We start from the raw sequence: 21024 nt of genomic DNA on the forward strand, positions 1-21024 counted from the left end.
TTCATTTCCAAAGGGGCGTCACCAACGGATGCCACTCAAATGCCTCTGGACGCAATTGGATAGTCCTTCAACCAATCAGACCAACGGTCCGGGTGACGCTTTTCCAATATCCAACTAAAAAAAATTTGATTCTGGTTTTTGGTGTCGTCCCTCCACGCCCTACTTTTTTTTCCCTTGCAGGTGTTGCATATTGCAAACTTGTTATCTTCTGCACACACGCTGAAGAATTTCCAAACAGCTGACATGTTGCAGGTTAATTCACGAGGTTCCCTGTGCAAGAATAGCGAAGTTGAGAGAAAGGAAAAAGAGACAGAGTCCGTGTGTGCGTGCGTCCTTGAGAAGAGAACTGTAACTCGTATAACTTATGTTGTCAGTAAATTGTAGTATTGACATGCATGAAATCGGCATATGTCTGACCTGCGGGTCGCCGAGCACGTGAAGCACGGCTTCGGTAGCCGTCATGTTGAATGTAAACAAAAAGCTGCTCGCTGTCGCTGCGCTATCGTCGTCGCGTAAAGCCCGCCTCAGCGGTTGTGATTGGTGCCTCAATTTTGAGGACATTGGAAATGGGTTTGAATGGGCTCTTCGCCAGACTGACTTGCAGAGCAAATCTCAAATTTGCCGGAAGTTCGTCAGGGTTTACCCAGGCTAGGGCATTAGGGCTGATTCACATATGGGAAATTCCACCTTCATGGGGATGATTTAGAATAAATGACAATACTTAAGACAAAATAAGTATCGGAAACAGCAACAGTAAAATATATAGTTGGTTATCATCCAACCTTTTCTGATGTAGGCTACAGTAATTCATTCAATGGCATGAGGGGTTGTCTTATAAGTTCAACTTCCTGCTACAGTTGTCTTTCGAGTATTCTTAAATGGTTAGGAAAATATGATAGTGTGAATAAAAACAACAACTTTAAAACAGTGCTAAGATGGGGGTGGAGTGAGATAAAAACAAGTATTTTTGTGATTATAGACATTATTTAAACTTCTAACAAAAACATTTTTTAAAAACATAAATGGTCATATCATTGTTATAACAATCATCCGGTTAAGTCTAACTCTTTTTTTTTTTTTAAATGGGTCCACCAACAGTAAGCCTACTTTGGGATTTTTCTTATGGCTCAGTCTAAATTGTTTAACCCACTGTGTGCAGCTTTGATTGGCATTCAGACTAAATTGTTTCAAACACATGACTGCAGTCTTTTTGGCATGCTTTGATCAGTTGATGTCCAAAAATGTGAGTGTCAGCTCTTAAATCATCTCTTAATTCGTCCATTCATATGCATTAAGATGTGTCTAACACTTATTCAGGTTGGTCAGCTACTCTATGATAATTTGGCCTCAGATTCAACAACAGGGGGATCATTTTCAGAGGGTTCCTTGCTGTTTCAAGTGGTTGGACAATGCAGATCTCATAATATTCTCCTGCAGTGGAGACGTGGTTCTATGCTAGCTTTTTATGCCTGTCGAGGGAAGACAATATGCTGCGAGATGTGGGAGAGAGAATTGAGCCATCCTGCAGCCAGCGGCCAGGCTTTCCAAGTCTTCCACTGCCTAGGCAGAGATTTGAAGAGATTAGCACACTAGCATTAGCTCTGATACCAGCCAAGGATTGAATTAATTATAGACTTTGCTGGGCTGCGGTGCATTCACGTGGCGTAGCATTGAAATACCCCCACCCCCTCCACCCCCAATAAGATTGGAACCTGTCCAACTCTGCCAGAGATGAATGCTCTATTTTTACCTTCTTTCTCGTTTCAGTTGAGTTTATGCTAATGTGGGAGATAAATAATATCAAGTGATTTTTGTTTGGAGGCTGGTGGGAAACTAGTTTACATATTTTGCCTGATATGCCCCCAAGGAGTCCGCCGTGCTTCAGATTTTGTCCTGGTTTTGCCGGAAAGCCTGGACGAATGTTGAGAAATTTATGAATCTCCAAAATCATCAACACGTCAATGTAAATGAAGATGCTTTAAGAAATATCATGTCCAGAAATGAATGTTGTAGAATTAACACAAATGTGTGTCTTAATCAGATCATGACTGAAGAGGCTTTTGATGTGATGGTGGTTGGCTCCTGTATGACTGACTTGGTGAGGTGAGTCCATTTAGCCCTTACTTATTTGTCTACTAAATCGCTGTTAGTTGGTGAAACAAGTCTGTGTGCTTCCTCAGATGACTGTAAATCCATCTTATATTTTATGAGAAGGCTATGTACAAAATCTCGAGCTAAATATGGGTTCAGGAAACTCCTCTGCTTCCTCAGGTGGGCCCAACAGGAAGCAGGACATTGGGCACATTTTCATGATCATATTAGGACATTTATTTCAGGGTCAGAACCCATGTTCTGAAAATGTTAGCTTTTAATATTTCAAAGATACATGATCACATAAGTTTGAAATATCTAATTATCTGCTTATATACCAATCTATAAAAAAGTTGAAACACTTATGTTATAGCATTGGGACCATTATATCAAAAACATGTATGGTTGTTCATCTGCCTTTTAACCAAGTGTTTCCCAATTTGGGGGTTCAGGACTCCCCAAATGGGTCCTAAGATGAATAGGACACAGTTTTACACAATTCTGACTCTAATAATTTGTAACCAACTCATGGAGCTAATGTTAGCTTAAGTATCTAATCAATGGAAACTGCATTATGTCTCGCTCGAAAACTCGACAGGCATAGCAATAGTAACTTAGCTTAGCAACTGGTGAATTGTCTTTGCTCAACACATGTTTCCCTTTATTATTATTAACCACCACGACCACCATTTTCCTTCAGGGATTTTATTTTGACGTGAAAGCATGTGGGAAATATGGCATAAGGGCTGAAGGGTATTTTCCACCATGGCTTGAAATGGACTGCACTGTCTACATAAGAATAGAGGAAGTGGTCTAAACTTAGATAATGCCGCTGGCTGCCTTTTCATCGGCCAAAATGTGTACTAAGAGTGTGGGGTCCAACAGCTTTTAGGCCAAATAGTGAGCAGACTTCTGGTTCAATAGGGAGGCATTTGGCCATCTTTCTTCTAAAACATTTTCTGCCAGAAGAATCGAACATTCCTTAGATTTTTTCAAACACATCAGCTGCTGTTTAAGATATTAAAAAATGATGCACTGTTCTACCAGGTTAATACTGTACAAACACCGGATCATTAACCCTCAAGTTATCCTCGGGTCAAACTTGACCCGTTTTCAAAGTTTCTATTTCAGAAATATGGGTTTCGTTCAACCACATTGCCCAAAAATAACATTTAAAAAATAATAAAACGCTTCCAAAACAGTATAAACAAAACTTTGACAGTCTGTGATAACCCATCAATATACATTCCTCTTATGGTAACTATTCCAAATGTCAGCTTTTTTAACTCAGAAATAAGGTAAGATTTCATACAAATGAGGTTTATTGACCATGAATTCCAAAAATAAGTGTAAAACTAGAGGTAATAAGTTGGAATGAAGTAGCCGTAACACAGAATTGGGTGATAATTTATACTATATATACAGACAAAACAGAGCGGGGGTGCATGGTCGACAGGAAGACAACACAAAGGTTAATCAAATCAATGGCAGTTGATGCAGGTGTAACTATTCCAAGGTAAATCAGATTCTGGTTCAAAAGACTCAAAGAGTGCAGATGATCTGGTATAATTACTGCTTACTAAAACGTCAAGTGTTGCATCATCCTCATACGTGGTGAGATTGGTTGAGCCAAGTAAGATCCATTCCCACAAATCATTAGTCATCAACTCCAGCACAATGGGTTAGTTGAAAACAATTTGTCACTCTCATTCACCATAACCTTTTGTGAGGAATGACACAATCCCAAAGTATAATGTCATGTCTTCATGGGCTCCAGCCACCGAAATGTCTTCTTGTCAGCGCAAAGAAGCGTGTTGTTTCTGCTTACGGAACAGTTTTATCATACAGCATGTATTATATACATAAATATATTTTCATGTGAAACCCGGGGAAAGTAACTGTCACCTGGCTGCCAGCGAGTGGAGATCTAATGTAAATAAACAACCACAATATGTGCCTTTGGGAGAAAAGTTTCATGGCATTCTAGCGAGTTGCACACTCCAATTCAAGTTGTCACATTTTCATTGTCACTCAAAAGTTCCAACTTATCAAAAACATATGCCTTCTCCTACTGTTTTTTTTTGGGGCAAGTATTTATTTTGTTGCTCATTAGCAATTCAACTAGTGACTTTGTGCTTTGAAGGGCAGGCGTTGTCAATTAAGACTCTAATAAGCTAACGGGAAATGGCCTGTTTTTTAAGTGAGTGTGTTTGTGTGTGTGTGTGGGTGTGTGTGTGTGTGTGTGGGTGTGGAGTTGGGGCTTTTTGGATGGGGGTCAGAATGCGGATAGGGGAGGGAGTTGGAATACTCGCAGCCCTTCAAAGTGATATGCATGGCTTTGAAGTTAGAAATCCAGTTGTCTTGAACAGCCAGTGTTTGGGTGGCAGTTCAATTGACTGACAGACAGAGGAGGCACGCTCGCACGCACGTACACACACACACACACACACACACACACAAACACACACGCACACACATGCATTACACTCTGAGTGTACCTCTTCGCTTCTGCTTGCCATACAAACACAAGTGTAACACAGATCTCGATGGTGTTTTGTTATAAATGTATAAGTCGGGCTGTAGAGCATACTGTGCTCCTTTTTTACAGAATGTTGTTTGGTAGTAAAAGGTTATGTTGGATGTCTACTATCTGCGGTGCACAAAGAGGAGGAGCAGCAGAGCCTCTCAGGCTTTTAACCCATTGTCAAAGCCATATAGTGCCCCCTACTGCCTCAGTTTACTGAGTGGACACACTTATCACCTGCTCTAAATTATAGAGCAGATTCACAATATGCCACAGGATTGTTTCTCCCAAAGTATAGTAAACACACCATTGATCTAATGTTTTTATTGTGATTACTGACAATTAGGGAATTAGTCGGTAAGTCGATAGGCAGAAAATCGACAATTTTGATAACTGACTAATCGTTTAATAATTTTAAAGAAAAAATCTACTGATTCGTAATTCTCACCCAACCCTTCCTTGTGCGTTTTTTTTGTAACTCCGTGGACACACAGTGTTAACAGGTGTTTTCTCCTTAAGTCTTAAAAAAGCTACTCAAATTTTAAACTCATTTTTCAAATATTCTCCATTGCTTTATATTTACAGTATGTGTTAAAAGATCTGCCTGCTGACCTTTTATGTAAACATGAAAAATTTCAGACACAGAATAGGTTGATAAGTGGCTTATTATATCCACAGTTATAGGTCGTTTCTGACCACGGACTGAATAAAAACAAATGGTCTGACCACACAAAAATAAACGCCCGCGTCCTACTTCAACACTGCACCTCTTGTTAGCAAAGCAGCTTACCGTGTCCATGTAAAGTATGCTGTCTTTTCCCAACCTGTTTATTGTTAAGTCCCTTCACCTTGTCCTGATGTACTGAAACTTCCACTAAAGGGACCTTTGTGGACAAGGGAAATTAAACAAGATGAGAACCAAAATGTCTCCTCTCAGTGGTGCATAGGCTTGAAAAGCTTCTTGTCTGAGGCACAACATTAGCTGAAGGTTATTAAGGTAATTAAAATGGCTTCTATGTTTAGTACAACCATGTAGTAGTACTGATCATTCAGTAATTACTTGACATTTTGATTAATACAAGCAAAAGCTTGAGCTCCGTGGATCTTATTTTGCAAGTGGTAAGTTCACTGTGGAGGTTGGGTTTGGGACTGGAAATACAAGCTCTAGTTCAAACTTTGGAAAACAGCATTTCAATTTGTTTTTGTCCAAGTCTCCTTCCCCCTGTTGCTCACCAACAGCTGAGGAATTGTTTAATAGAGACAGAGGAGAGGGAAATGAGCGCCAGCCTCAAAGCAAACACTTCACGTCACTGAACACCTGCTTTGGCCTTTTGGTTCCATGGGAGAAAATGCACTGAGGTTGCACTTTAGCACATAACTGCCCTGTTTGTTTGGTGCACTCACCACAGACAACAATAGCCAAATGTATCTCTGGGCATGGAGAGGCGTGGGTGGGTTTATTTAAGAATTTGGAAATCTGTTTATCTTACTTGTCAGTAATCCGGCTTTAGGTGGCTGTCAGCCAAATGCTATGTTGAATTATTATTCTTTTCTACAAAGATTGTGTTTATTATTTATCACAATGTAAAGATCAAATATGAAACATAACATATCAGTTTCCTGGGAACTTTTATAAAATAGGAATGCAGAACATTGGTTAGTGACGCGTTATTACGGAACCCACGCAACTTCAAGGCAAGACCAGCCCTTCAATAGCATTCACATGCCACTATTGGCCAGGTGTCCATGCTTACGCAAGGTAACATAACCCGATTTCGGCTATCTTAACCTTAACTACTCAAGGTCAATGCCTAACCCCAACTGATCGGGCTGCTTCGTAGCGCGGGACTTGCCTAGAAGTTGCGTGGGATCCATAATAACGCGTTAGTGACCTGGGTATGATGGACACAGATGCTTCGTCTTACAGGAGAATCCTTTCAGCATCTACACCTGACAAAAAGCCTTCCTGTCAGTCAGTTTACTAGCATCATGCACTCCACTAAAGAAAGAAGTAAAGAAAAGCAGGGGAATTAGAATAAACTACTACATTAAGTAGAACTATCCACCACAAATGGTTGTCATCATCTTCTTCAGCCAAACAACTTAAGAAGTTTGTCATTAAGAGGACAATCCTAACAGAAAATAGTCGCATGTGCCCCGTGAAGTATTATTCAATAGGCTACTACTGTAGGTTTAAATTCAAAAAAAAAAAAACACATCATAAAAAGAAAGAATAGTTTGACATTTTAGGTAATACGCTTAGTTGCTGTCTTGCTGATCGTTGTATGAGAAGATGTATGCATTGTCGAGTGTTGAACTACAGCCACAATTAGCTTATCTTAGCATAGTTTTTTCACATTTCTGTTTGTTTATGCATTAAACGAACAGGATGTATTTTGGTAATTGCTAAGAGGTGTTGGTAGGCCAGGCTAGCTGTTGTTTTCAGTCTTAGCTTAGCTCAGGCTTAACTGTCTCCGGGCTCCAGCTACATTTTAAGCGTACAGAAATATTCTAAGCAACACTGGCATATTTCAGATCTGACCCTCTACTCAAACATTTGTTTAAATTCCTCAAATGTAAGATAGGAGACATAGAAGTTGTATATGTAACAATGACCAACATAGCCCAGTGATTTCAGGGAGGCCAAACACCAACTAATCAAACAGTACAGAGCCCAAAGGTACATTCTAGGAAATTTGTCCATTTGCTTTCCTTCCAAGAGTTTGTTGAGAAAATAAATACCACTCTCATATGTGTAAGCTAGAGTAGAAACCACCGCCAGCAGCCAGTTAGCTTAGCTTAGCACAAATATGGTTATTTGTCAAACCACTTCTTGTCCAGTCTTCCTGGAGTTTGATCAAATGTATAATGTGTTAATCACTTTAAGAGGTGCTGGCTTTGTTACTTTTGGACAGGGCCAGGCTAGCTGTTTCCAGTCTTTGTGCTAAGCTAACCGGCTACTAGCGGTAGTCATATTTACCATAAAGATATGACAGTGTGATCAAACTCTTTTTTTTTCTTTATGATAGACATGCATTGAGCAAGATCACTTTCTTAATTACATGGAAGTAGTTAGTTACCATTATAAAAGATTCTCTCCCAAATGTGTAGATTGGAGTCCATGTGAAGGCACTACAGAGCTGTAACCACAGATAATAACAAAGGAAAGTAATAAAATGTATTAAACTTGCATCAGTAGCATATTCCAGCGTTTTATCAATATTATAAGTAGAATTGTGTGTGTGTGTGTGTGTGTGTGTGTGTGTGTGTGTGTGTGTGTGTGTGTGTGTGTGTATGTGTTCAACCTTTGTTCCGTATCCTTCTCACCACATTTTAGTCTCACTGACCCTACATCCTGTTATAGCTTTGGGCATTTTAGTGTTTTCACACGCCGGTGCAAAAACAGCAGCATTTATAGCAACCTCCAGTGTTTGCCACCAGCGTCTCAGTTACTGGAAATCCTGGGATTGAGTGAGCTTACTGTAATAGCACACCTGCCACAAACACACACACAAACACACACACACACACACACACACATATATAAAAAGAGCAACAACAGGGTGAAAAACAAGTTTATGACAACATTTTGCCATCCGCAAACCCCTTGGCCCTGGGCAGTGCGGGCCCGGGGCCAGACCACAGCATCCTGACGTACAGTATGAAGCTGTCTGTTGTCTCTCCCCCATGTTACTCACCACCCACTCTGACTCCCGTGATTGGAGGAATCAGGGAACAGACAGCTCCTCCTGAGGGCACCCACCTGTGGCATATCAAACTTGAGGGGATAGGCAGGACTTTACCCAACCCTGGTGAGTCAGGCATTACTGGTGCGGACAGTGTCAAGTTGAGACATCTATGGGTTTTACTGGTTGCATCATTTGTAAATGTGAAGGCACTTGCATAGGCATATCTGACTAAATGTCTTGGTTAAATAGTGCTTTTTAGAGCGATGAGGCAATTGCAAACTCCATGTTCTGTCTGTGTTTTATTACTGCTGTTGTGTTTAAGTATGGAAACTGGTGTGTGTGTGTGTGTGTGTGTGTGTGTGTGTGTGTGTGTGTGTGTGTGTGTGTGTGTGTGTGTGTAATGATTGCAAGACCAAAAGATATAACCCCAAGACTACCCAGAAACCAAATTTTTGTGTGTTTTTGCATATTTTCCAGTGATAAATACATAGCTTTACCAGGAAAAGATTCAGCCCTGTAGGGTTATCTTCACATTTTGACATCTTCCCTTATCCCTTGGTTTCAACAAAGAACTCACAGTGCCAAATAAAACTAAGTTTTTTTCAATGTTTGATGAAGCATTTCAAAACTTTTGAGGTGGAAGAAGAAAAGCAGAACTCCTTTGACTCCTTTGTAAATGTTCATATTTTTCATATTGTTCATTGTTATGCACCAAATCATTACCAATTCAAATTCCTTGTATATTCATTGTATGTGCAAACATACTTTGCAGTAAACCATTTCTGATTCCTAACTTTTCATCCTCCAAATTCAGTGAGGTTATTTTGAATGTGAATGTGTCCATAAAATTGTGCTCATTTCCTTATTTTTTCCCTCAGCCAGGCACCAAGGCTACCCAAAGCCGGGGAAACCATCCATGGTCACAAGTTCTTCATTGGCTTTGGAGGGAAAGGGGCCAACCAGTGCATACAGGCTGCAAGACTGGGGGCCAAAACCGCTATGGTCTGCAAGGTATAACACTCAAAATCCGTTTGCATACGCTTCTGCTGTGCTGTAGAGGCTGTTCACAGTGTCAGTTTTGATCCTAGCATGATCAAGTTCTTTTGCCTGTCCAATGTTTGGCTCATCTACGTCTTACTCAGGACAAATAATCAGCTACCATAATCCACCAACTAGTTAACAACTCCGAAAAAACCTTATAGCTTCGTTCACAGTTAAGTCATTTCACCGCATCAACTCTCCATGCCTCATTTTCTCTTGATCAATACTATGCCGCATGCATACGCCCACCCACGCTTGCGTGGCTTCAAACAAGCCTATTCCCATACCATACAACCCAGAGTCTCCAATCAGTAAGCTCAGTGTGGCCTTTCAACCTGAGCACTAAAGCACCGAAGCGCCACCTCTGTCAGAACAAAGAGGCCCGATCGATAACAACCCAGTGCGGGAGGAGCTCTCCGGGCATGGGGAGAACCCAAAAATAGACATCCGGGCTTGTCAAAAACATCCAAGACGAAAGGCCGCTCTTCACAGAGAATGGGGCCAAGCAGCCAATACCAGCCCAACCCATTATCCAAGGCAGCTAGAAGTGCCCGAGTTTTGGCACGTTTTTTTGGAAAGCGTGGGTTCGAAGTAGGCGCCTCGGGGCAAGGTGGGGACCCCTTCTACAACCCAAAGTAGCTACAGATGTGGACATCCCTATGCGGTTCAGGGAAAGAGGGGAAGGAGGGAAAGAAAACGAAAGCGAGGTGGGCATGAAGAGGCGTGAAGGCGGGGTTAACGTGTCTTCAAGGCTTGGCGCAGCTGGCCGTGTGTTTGCGCGTGTGCGTTTGTTGACTTTGTGTGTTCGTTTTTGCACATTTTCGGCGGCGGCACCATGCCAGTATGCTGGCAGGGCACACGAAAATCCAACCCAACTGAGGTTTGAGTATACCACTTTTCAAAAGTTGCCGCTAACCAAGTCTGACCCCGCTGACACTCTCTTTGTTGTAATCGTTTTGCCTTCAATCTTTTCTAGGTTGGTAAAGACTTCTTTGGAGACAATTACATTCGGAATTTCAAGGACCACGGTGTACACACAGGTACTGTCTTTTTTTGCATTACATTTTTTTGCATTACTGTACATGCCATATTGGTTGCCATTTCCATGTTGCGTGTCAAAAAGTTCACATTTAGAGCAATCCTTCTTGTCATTTATTTTTAGTTACTCAAGGCTTTTGGATATACTGGAAGGTTTCTCTATTGGTATGGCCAATGGTTGTTAAACCACTTGGATACAAGTTGCTTTTTAAAAGATGGGCTCAGTGTGCATATCAGACTCCAGATGTTTGTGGGCTGGCTCTTTTTAGCCACAAAATTGAGCCAAATGCGTTCTAAGCAATTAGTAGTGGTTACTATGGTGACATTTTGGGTTTTTCAGAGAAGTGTTTGATGAAAGAAATGCTTTCAACCTTGTGTTTTGCACCTTTCGCATTCCTCTCTGTCTCAGACTTTGTAGGGCAGACCTCTGACGCAGCCACAGGAGCTGCCTCCATCATTGTCAACGATGCAGGTAAACGCTTTTGCCACAAGCCAGCACTCTGCTCTGTTCAACAAGCTTTGAGTTGTAGAAATGGCCTCATAAATGCACAACCAAAATTGCATGTGTGCTACCGGCACACTCTTTCTCACTTCTACACAAAAGCAAAGACACACACACACACACTGTATGCCCATGCATTTAGTTCAGCCATCGACTCACCACTGTTCAAGTGACCATAGTCACCGGATACAAAAACACGCACACACACACAAACACACACACACACACACACACACACACACACACACACACGCCACACTGAGAATCCACATGGAGAACAATTACTGTCATGTAGCAAAAACAGTCAGGTGAACTCCCATGATATGTGGGTGCCCTCTTGGATGTGGATCCCTTTTTTACCATTTAACATAGTCAAGAAGTACATCCGCAGACGTCATTTACAGTGAAGTGTTTTTGGAAGAAGAAAGAGGTCTGACTGAAAGGGGTTAATTGCTAGATTGCAATTCAGAAAGTGTCACCCATAAAACAATGCGCACATGTCATTTTGCATCAGAGTGAAAAGGTCAATTCATTCAAATGTGTTCAGCTATTTCCTAAAGTGATGAAAAGAAATGCTCAAGAAGAAGAAAAACAGACCAATGCATATCAAAACATTAGGGTTTCTGTGTTTAAACTTGGGCTTATTTAAAGTATTTTGAAGGTTACAATGTGATGACAAATTGAGTACACGCTTCAAGTGTTAATAAAGCATGACAATTTTGATGGAACTAGACTATTGACACCCGCTTTGACACTGTACATATTTTCACGCCAAATGCCATTTGGTATATTGCCCTTCTGACATAGTGTATACATGTAAAAAATGTGAAAAAATATAATGTACAGTGAGTCACCACAGTTTCTTACATCACATATCCCCAATGCATCCCTATTTATGGACTAGAGAGGTTTCATGGATTCTCAAAGTCATCATAAAGTGGCTGTTGTATCCTTACACGTCTCTTTTGGTGTCCAGGTGAGAATGCAATTGTGATCGTGGCTGGTGCCAACATGCTGCTGGGCAGTGAGGAGCTGCAGAAAGCTCTTCCAGCCATCAGTCATGCAAAAGTTCTGGTGTGCCAGCTAGAGGTCAGCCCGCAGACATCCTTGCAGGCACTACGCATGGCTCAGGAGAACAAAGGTCAGTCAGTGTCAGAGTACTGTACAGTATGTGATGATGGTGTGTCCACAGCACATGTGCAGATTCCTCTGAAATCAGAGAGAAAATTATGTATTCTTAAAAAGTATAGAAGATGAGAGTTTGAAAAAGTATAATAATGTCACTCTTATATAATACAGAACAGGGGTTACATTTGCATTCTATTAACCCTTGTGTTGTCTTCCTGTCAACCAAGAAGTTGTTGTCCTTCTGGGTCAAAAAAAATTTGAACACTTTTTTTTCTTCGTTTTTGACCCCTTTTTCGATGCTTCTGATGCTTTTTAAAAAGTTGTAACATTTTCCGACACTTTTTTAAAATTCATGGTCAATAAACCTAATTTATATGACATTATACTTAAATGTTTTAGTTTAAAAAAAAGCAGAAATTATGAATTATTTGGACAAATAGTAAAGATCTGAGGATGTTGAGGGGCTCATAGAATTTCAAAGTTTAGTTTCAGGATACTGTTTTGAAACCATTTAAATTATTTTTTCAAATGTTATAAAAATGTAATAACACCAACACACCCAAAATTCAATGGAAATAATTATTAATTTGTTAAAATGTTATGGTACAACCACACATCCGTTGTTATATTTGGGCAATTTGGTTGAAAGAAACCCATATTTCTGTTATCAAAATCTTTGAAAATGGGTCCAAGTTTGACCCGAGGACAACACAAGGGTTAACTGTGTTTATTTTTCACCAACTGTGATAACCATGGTCTCTCAAGGCTCACTTACTCCTTTGTTTGACCATAGAAGTTACAGGTAATTTTTAGATTTTTTTTTTGATCATAATTGCTTCTTCTTTATCTGTAAACAAACCATAAATTGCATCATAACATTTTGTTTTTGTTCAGTTTTTTTACATTTAGATCACATTCTACCTTAAAGTAATACGACAACCAAGTCTTTCTTTCGAAACACTCACCCCGTGTTGGCTTGATAGGGACTATAAAATGTTGGCTCCTAAATGAGAATGAGGGCTGTGGTCGATGTGTATGCATGGTGTTACAATGGATCCTAGTAGTGACAGAGGAAGAAACCGTGTCCAAGAAAGTAACAAAATGCCCATTGAAGCTTCTCAAACCACAGAATAATACAGTAGAGCGCAAGAGGATCTGTCTGAATCAGTCATGTGCATGTTCTGTTCATATTCCACATTTCCACGGACTCATATCACTGTATCAAGTGAAGTGCAAGAAGTGGATAAATTAAATTTTTGTTTGACGAATCCCTGCTGCTCACATTCTATAGCTGTACACACAACAGGATACTTGTTGCCCTGCATAATTTTAGACTGCCACCTCCCTCTGTCCCCTTCCTCCCTCCACCTTATTGGTGATAACCAGGTTACTGAGCTCATCATCTTCAACAGCGTCCTATTATTAGCGGGCCTCCGCGTCATTCGCGACGCCTGGGGAGCCTCTCGCCCCTGTCATCAGGGCCTGTCGCTGGTAATCGCTCGCTGCAGGCTGCCAGAACGAAAGAGTCGCAGCCATAACCGTGTTGCAGATGGGACACCCAGATGGCCTCGCCGAGCGCCACCCTTTTTCCCAGACCCCCCCCCTCCTCCCCTCCTCCTCACAGTGTCTGCCGTACCATGGGATTAGGCTCTGCATGTGGCAAGGCGAGCGAAGACGCTTGGCAAAGATGCTACCTCGATGCCGCCGCACCAGAGCTCCGCGCAAATGAGAGTTCTCTGGAGAGAATGGGTGTTAATGGGTTTGGCGGCGAGGATTTAATACCGCGGGGGTGAAGCGGCGCTCAAATTACGCAAATGTCACCATCGAGCCACACGTACTGTGCATGCCAGTTCTCGGAAACACTTAACCTAACAGGAAGAGTTTGTTCTGCTTGTGTGCAATTCTTTAAGAGCTATACATATGTGTACGCATACTTTTTTGCCATCTACCATTTAATATTGAGAAGGTAATGGAATTAAAATGAAATCGTAAGAACTGAGGAAATAGTAGGAGTTGTGTAGTTTGACTCTTCCGTCTTCCTCCCCCTCTTCCTTGTTCGAGCAAGAAGCCGCTTTTATATTTCACACCAGATGCAATTAGAGCCTCTTAAAGCCCTTTCACATACTCACTGATGACTCATTTGTTTTGTGTGTGTGAGTGTGTTTGTGTGCATGCATGTAAAAGTGTGTGAGGGATCGCTTTCTTGCCCTGTTTTCCCTCTGCCCTTGTTTGTCATCCACCTTTCATCTTAAATCAACCACAGCAACAAACTGCTGTATTTCTGTACTTTCTGAACTGTTCTGGCTGCTCTTCCAGCACATGTGCGACCAGACTTTGAACCTCTGTGCAAAAAAAGCCCAGAGTCATGACACACACACACACACACACACACACACACACACACACGCACGCACACATTCTCCTGCCAGACGTGACTCAGTATGCACACATCCCAGGATTACCACATCTGTCTCAGCAGCTGTGTGTGTGCGTGTGCGTGTGTGTGTGTGTGTGTGTGCGTGCGTGTGCGTGTGCTGGAGTGGTTTGTGTGGTTGGACTAACACCTGGAGAGCAAAACAAAGCAACCTGAGACCGACACACAGGTTAATGTGACGTCCACAGTAGGAGCTCGTTGCATCAGAGAGGCAAATCCCTTCATGCATTACTGTATTAGGGATTTCACACAAGCTGCTCCTGCGTGCATACTGATAGGCTTCCATCCTCAGCTGTCTCATTGTATGTATACTTCATGAGCGTTGGGCCTATGCATTTGACATCAGAGCCGAAGTGACACGCTTGACGCAAACACTGTGATCGCGCCACAGATGGAAAATAAGGGAGCCGATAGTGTTCTGTCCCCGGCTTCAAATAATATTATTATTAACAATAGTCTGAGTACAGCATGAGTGTGCCTTTTACATGATTCAGTTTTACTTTATTTATCCTGTTTACATGGCATACATTATGTGGTTCGTGCTTCACTAACTGACTGATGGTTGTCTGTTAATGCAGCCGAAATACTCCTATGACAATTATTCCAATTAGTAGCACCGTCAGGCTTCCGTAGTCGGCACGTCCCATTGTTGTGCTTAATTTGCATCACATGTTCGATGTGCACGAGCTTCTGAAGAACATTGGAAAAATGTGACGAGGGGAGGGTGGAAAAACTGCAGATTCCTCTTCTGATAGGAAGAGAGGGAGTGAGTTGTAAAAATCAGGGAGGGATATTTATAATAGTGTAAATATATGGACCCATGCAATAATTTTTTTTTTGTTTCAGTCCACAGTACAGCTGTGCAAAGGAGAACAAAATGGTCACAGAAAAGAAACATCCTTCAGGCACTCTTAGACAGACCAAGGAGAAAAGATAGCTTAAAAGGGGTCTTCACTAAATTGAACTTCCAAACGATATAGACTCTGAAGCTGAGCTAATCGTATATTTCTCATATCAAAAGATCCCAGGAGAAGACCAAAACCTACTAACAAGGGCCATAGAGCTCCATTGTTGTCCAAAAACTATTAAAAACGCATCAACGAGCCACAATGTTGCACTGGGTGACACGTTCCTGCATGAACACTCGCACTGCAGTTCATTTTAAATCAATCCCACATACACAGCCCTGCTGCTGAAAAGTTGAGCACCAAACGTGTTAATACGCAGCTGAAAATAGTACCAAATAAATGCAACTTCCTAAAAACAACAGTGCCTAGCTGGTAGAGGAATTTGCTGAACCTTCAAATGAAAAGAAAATCTATATTTGAGGTTGACAAACCCTCAAAAATCTCACTTCCGGGTCTATTCTGCTGTTCTGGAGTGTATCACACAGTCCTCATCAGCAAGATTGAGTCTTCTCAATTGCCACAGAGCTCTAAATGTTCCAAATTTGATGAATCTGAGCACCTCGATGATGTTTTATGTGTGTTGTTATAAAGCTGTACAGTGCACCGCTTACATACTGAATACAAATTCAGAAAAGGTCACAAAAATGTTTGTGATTATTTCCTTAAAAGGTTTTACTTCTTCAGTAGGAACCGATGGGTGTGGAACTGAGACAGGGTAGGGAAGTTGGAAAACTTTGTGAGACGGACTAACGTCTTGGCTCTTGTCATGGCTTTTGTTAACCGTTAACAAACAAATAACTAGACGAACGCCAGCCTTATTCTTTAAGGATCCATTTGTAGTGAAAGAGGAGTGCTGACAACAGGCGAAGGGGGAGACAGATATCCCTCCTTTTATGCAAAACTGAGGCATCACAACTCAGAGATCTCGCACTCGTCTTGGAAACCAAAGTGATGGAAACCGAGGAGCAATTCGGTTGACAGAGAGAGGGAGAGAGAGAGAGAGAGAAGAAGAGGACTCGGAAAGAGCCTTGTGTCACGTTTTGGTGACATGGCCTTGGCTCATGTGGGTATACATACAGTCTACTGTATGAGTGTGTTGAAAGAGAGAGAGAGACGTTATTTCCACTTTTTCTAGCGAGCAGCCCAGCATCCACCTCAAAGCGCCAGGTGGCCAAAGCCCTGCACAAACCCACGCAGCTGCTCTCTTATGTGCCCACGCAAACACACACACACACACACACACACACACACACACACACACACACAGCCACACAGCAACTAGGCACACACTTTTGCACAACAGACTTTGATGTCACCAACGCTGAACATATATTTCACTCACAAACACACACACACACACTTGCATGAAGCTTTATTTTGTACACAGAGATATCAGAATTAATCGCTTCGTCAAGCTGGGCTTATCCTCACACATACACAGAAATCATGGTATTAGATGCATTAATGCTCTCTGCTCATGAATATGCATAAGACAGTGATGTGCAACACGTACAGAGGATTACTTCTGACAAACACTCTTGCTCTCTCTCTCTCTCTCTCTCACCTCACCCTCTTGTGCTCCTGAACATAGAGAAAGGGTCACAACTCGTCTCACCCACACACAGACACACATACTATAAAGGGTTATAAGCGTCATGTTGACACACACACACACAGACACACACACACACACACACACACACACACACACTATCCTATAACTGCAGGGGTTCCAGCGCCCCACAAAAAGCTGCAGGATGTGTTTCCACCAACGTTTTCTTTTTTTCTCCAGTGTTCTTTTCCAGGGAATGCTAATTTAATCGTTCAAAAGGTGCCTTTTTATAGAAACTTATCCACTTGAGCTTTGCCTGCGAGAGCAATTCCCGCTGGTAGCCCGCTAGCCTTTGTTCCCATTGAAAGTTTAATTAAGGTAATGTCAGACCTTGACAGTGAAGCCTAGCAAATGGAAAAGAAACATCACACAATTGTAAAATGTGTCCATGTATCCCTTTAACTGGGAATAACTGGGAACAATGTTATTTTTTTTTTAACCCTGTATAATGATTGCATGCTATCCTGAGTGACCTATAGATTATAATGTTTAACACTGTGGTCAATAATATGCCTGTTTTTTTGTTACAGTGAAGACAATATTCAACCCAGCGCCGGCCATTCCTGACTTGGATAAAGATTTCTACAGAGCCTCAGATGTGTTTTGCTGTAATGAGTCTGAGGTGATGAATCTCACGCACACACACACACACACACACACACACACACACACGCACACACCTCACGGTATTTATCACAGCAGCATTTAGGCTTCTTCACACAATAACTCTGCCTTCTCACACATCTATAAACTCACATAACAAGTGGAGAGGAAACTGAGACCAGTCCTGCACATCAAAATCGTGGTTACTGAATTGACCAGCTTTCTGTTCTCGCACCGCACACATGCAGTTTACAGTGATATTTGTGGTAGATTTACTATCAAAATTCATAGTCATTTTTGTAAGGAAATGGGTTCCCAATTTCACACAGAGGTACACAAAAGCAGGCTTTGCATTTTAAGCTAGCTGAAATGTCACTATCTGGTTTAATCAGTGTAGCTAGCTAGGTAATTAAGCTAACATTAGCTCCTTGAGTTGCTTGAAAATTTCATCTCCGGCTGACTTTTAATGATTCCAGCTGACCCATTTTTTTAGCTTAAACTTTGATGACATTCAAGAGTGGATTTCACTGTAGTGGGGTAATACTACACAGTGAATGTGCTGGTCATGCATGGTGGCTTTTATGTAATTTGTATTCAAACTAATATACTTAGTTCCTCCTTGGCCTTGGAAGTAAAATGTGGTTACTGTAGGTAGTTAGCTAGTTAGCCAGACATGCTAACTTTTGCAGCTTACAATGGAGCGGAACAAACTGTTTATTCCACTCCTTGAACTTTGCGCTGGTAATTTTGGTTTTGGAAAGACTAGAAAAAAAGTATTGTGTTTTAAAATAATATTAAAAGGTCTTTATTTTCCTACATCCAAGTAACGCTACCTGTAACGCACATTGAAATGTTTTTGTTTTTTTTATTCCGTTTTTAATATAATTTGCTGTATATTATGTACAGATTATTATTACTCTGTGTCGCTTTAATTCAATTTGAATACACTTATTTACTTTGCATATACTTTTGTGACTCTCTATTTTGTTTTACTTTTATGTTGCGATATAGGTCTTAAATTCCATTCATTAAGGGTCTTAAAAAAGTCATAAAAAGTCTTAAATTTGACTTGGTAAAACCTGCAGAAACCCTGATTAAGTCACGATTGGTAAAATCAACCCAAGCTGCTGTTTGAATGTGTCAACACTTGTTAAACCAACCGGTTAAACAGTAACTTTGGAAGTGCAGACCTGAGTCAGGTAGGTTGAAATATTTCTTCTCATATTCTCTGTGAAAGGAAAAGATCAGAGGTTTGAGATGTTGTGAGCGCCCACACACACACACACACACACACACACACCTTTTCACAGTGATTCAACTGTGTCTCCTGGGTCATGACCCCTGCCAGCACATCAATAACCCCACTGTAGCCTTCAGCAATACGTGTAAACCCCTCTGGTATGAAGAGGGAAATCAGTACCTCTCCATCCTTTTACGGTAGAAACTAGTGTCATGGCACCTCGTGTCTCGACTGTCAGGTGATGACAGATGAGTGTCGGGGGGCAGGATTAGATGGGAATCGTAGTAAAAACAACAAGGCAGATGTGCTCTTTGGCTGAGTCAGCCACCCCCTCGGGGATAAAGTGGATGTGAGTTTGTCTTGAAGTCTCTATTGGATGTGGTGATGCAGCGCGGAGAGAAGCTGTAGCCAGGTGTGGGGACATGAAAGGGAGAGTTGACGAAAGCGCAACATGTCTTATCTTTTTTTTTTTTTGGTCAGGTCATGGAGGTACAGTCATGTTATATATGAGGCAGTATGCAGGGGTGGAAAGGGCACTAAATGATCCCAAGCAGGGACAGGTAAAGGTGAATTAAGATTTCTTTTTATGTGCTTCACATACAGTATCTTGACTAACAGTCAACAGGCACTTTTAGATGCAATGCGATTTAAAAATGAAAAGAGGACAATTGTACTTTTTATGTTAAACAACTCTTTTAAGCAGCATTCATCATTGATTAAAAGTTTAAAGCTCAAAAACTCAGTAAATAGTTACTTACAATTACTATTGCTACTGTACCGGAGTAGCTTGATGTTATTAGACTTGTAAAATTGCAATAAAAAAACGGGGGAAGCGCTACTTACTATCAGTAATGAAACACAAATCAGCTGCTTCTTATGCACAGGTAGGCACAATACTCAATACACAAAAAAAAAAAAAAAAAGTCCCAAAAGTCAAGAGACGCTGCTTTGTTAAAGTACAAAAAAAAATCATTGAAAAATTTTATAATTTCAACACCATCAGTTTGACTTACTTTATTATGTTTATTTTCTGCTTTCCTTCTTCCACTTACATGTTGTATATTGTTTAAAGAAAATCTACACTATATAGATCTTAAATTTCTATAAGTACATATGTTACTATGATATTTGACTCCGTGTCCATCCATTGAGTTGTTACAGGTGTAACAGGAGAGCCGGATGTTGTTGGACAAACGATCACATGCATGATTGACACAGCTGCTGAAAGTATTGGCTTGTCTCAGGAGGTCGAGTGAGTTGAATAACTGTTGGTCTTGTTTTTAATCATGTAGCCAAGATATAGTATTATAAAGTATTAATATCACATTTGTGTGCCTTGATTTTTTTTGGGAAAGAATTCCTCTAATTACTGTATATATAATTATTTTTTAAATATGGTTATACAGTATGCCATGTTATTGGATGTTTTGTTGTTGCGTTGAGTCTTGAGCTGTTGAGCTGTGGAACTTTTTTAAAGGTCCAGTGTGTAACGCGTTAAGTTGTTCATTATCAAAATCTGTGTTGCCCGTTCACAAACTTGTCCTTTTTCTTGAATATTTACCTCCACCTTCAATTCCAAATATTCCTTTTTGGCTTGGAATTTTACATTTGCATTCGCATGAACTGGGGTAGACGCTCAATATTCATGCGCCATCTTGAAATTCGTTAGCCGGTAAGGGACATACAGGACATACTGCTCCGCCTTTCGCGTTTTTGCTGTCACAAGATAAACTCCCAGGTGCTGCTAATGCTGCTAATGGGTATCGTAGCTTCCCGGCACAGGCAAGCTTGAAGAAGGAAACACGGAGGACCACACATATTCAAAATCCAAATTTCAGGAACAGGAGTCTTCTTCTTTGCCCAGAAAAAGAAAAAGGAGATTGAAAAGAGCAAGAGACCGGCTTTTTGAAGCGTGAAGGCTACCGTAGCTGTAATACGTACTTTGAACTGCGTGGCGCGAGACAGTTGATTGCGATATATGATCTCAGTGCTAGATGGGAGAAATTCCTACACATTGGATATTTAATCTACTAATATTTAAATATAATTTCACATTGTTTTTGTACTGATGATTCAGCCAGGAGAGTGTCCTGTCCCTCCAAGGACTGTAAATGTTTTAACTGCCCTTCATGTTCCATAAGAAAAATTCTATTACCCTGCCCACTTTCCTATTCAAACAATTTATGGTATAAGGCTTATAAAGATCTACTTATT

The 21024-nt window shown here is 41.0% G+C and overlaps 2 protein-coding genes across 4 annotated transcripts in view; one reads left to right on the forward strand and one right to left on the reverse strand.

The window, feature by feature from the left end:
- The window catches only part of babam2 (BRISC and BRCA1 A complex member 2), an 83614-nt gene extending 83162 nt beyond the window's left edge, over positions 1–452 (reverse strand). The window contains exon 1 of the mRNA XM_028565101.1: positions 418–452. The gene's annotated coding sequence lies outside the window, so the exon portion shown is untranslated. The remainder of the gene's footprint in view (positions 1–417) is intronic.
- The window catches only part of rbks (ribokinase), a 38984-nt gene that overhangs the window by 1303 nt on the left and 16657 nt on the right, over positions 1–21024 (forward strand). Inside the window, exons 2-8 of one of the 3 annotated variants that reach the window (XM_028565103.1) lie at positions 2042–2103; positions 8341–8427; positions 9183–9315; positions 10322–10385; positions 10793–10855; positions 11862–12026; positions 17498–17589. In XM_028565103.1, the coding sequence (XP_028420904.1) occupies positions 9304–9315; positions 10322–10385; positions 10793–10855; positions 11862–12026; positions 17498–17589 (396 nt within the window). In that variant the 5' untranslated portion in view covers positions 2042–2103; positions 8341–8427; positions 9183–9303. Of the gene's footprint in view, positions 1–2041; positions 2104–8340; positions 8428–9182; positions 9316–10321; positions 10386–10792; positions 10856–11861; positions 12027–17497; positions 17590–21024 lie in introns of those variants that run through there. The other 2 variants (XM_028565104.1, XM_028565102.1) reach the window with 2 other exon arrangements.

This window comes from Perca flavescens, chromosome 20 (genome assembly GCF_004354835.1).
Source record: "Perca flavescens isolate YP-PL-M2 chromosome 20, PFLA_1.0, whole genome shotgun sequence".
Taxonomy (NCBI): Eukaryota; Metazoa; Chordata; class Actinopteri; order Perciformes; family Percidae; genus Perca; species Perca flavescens.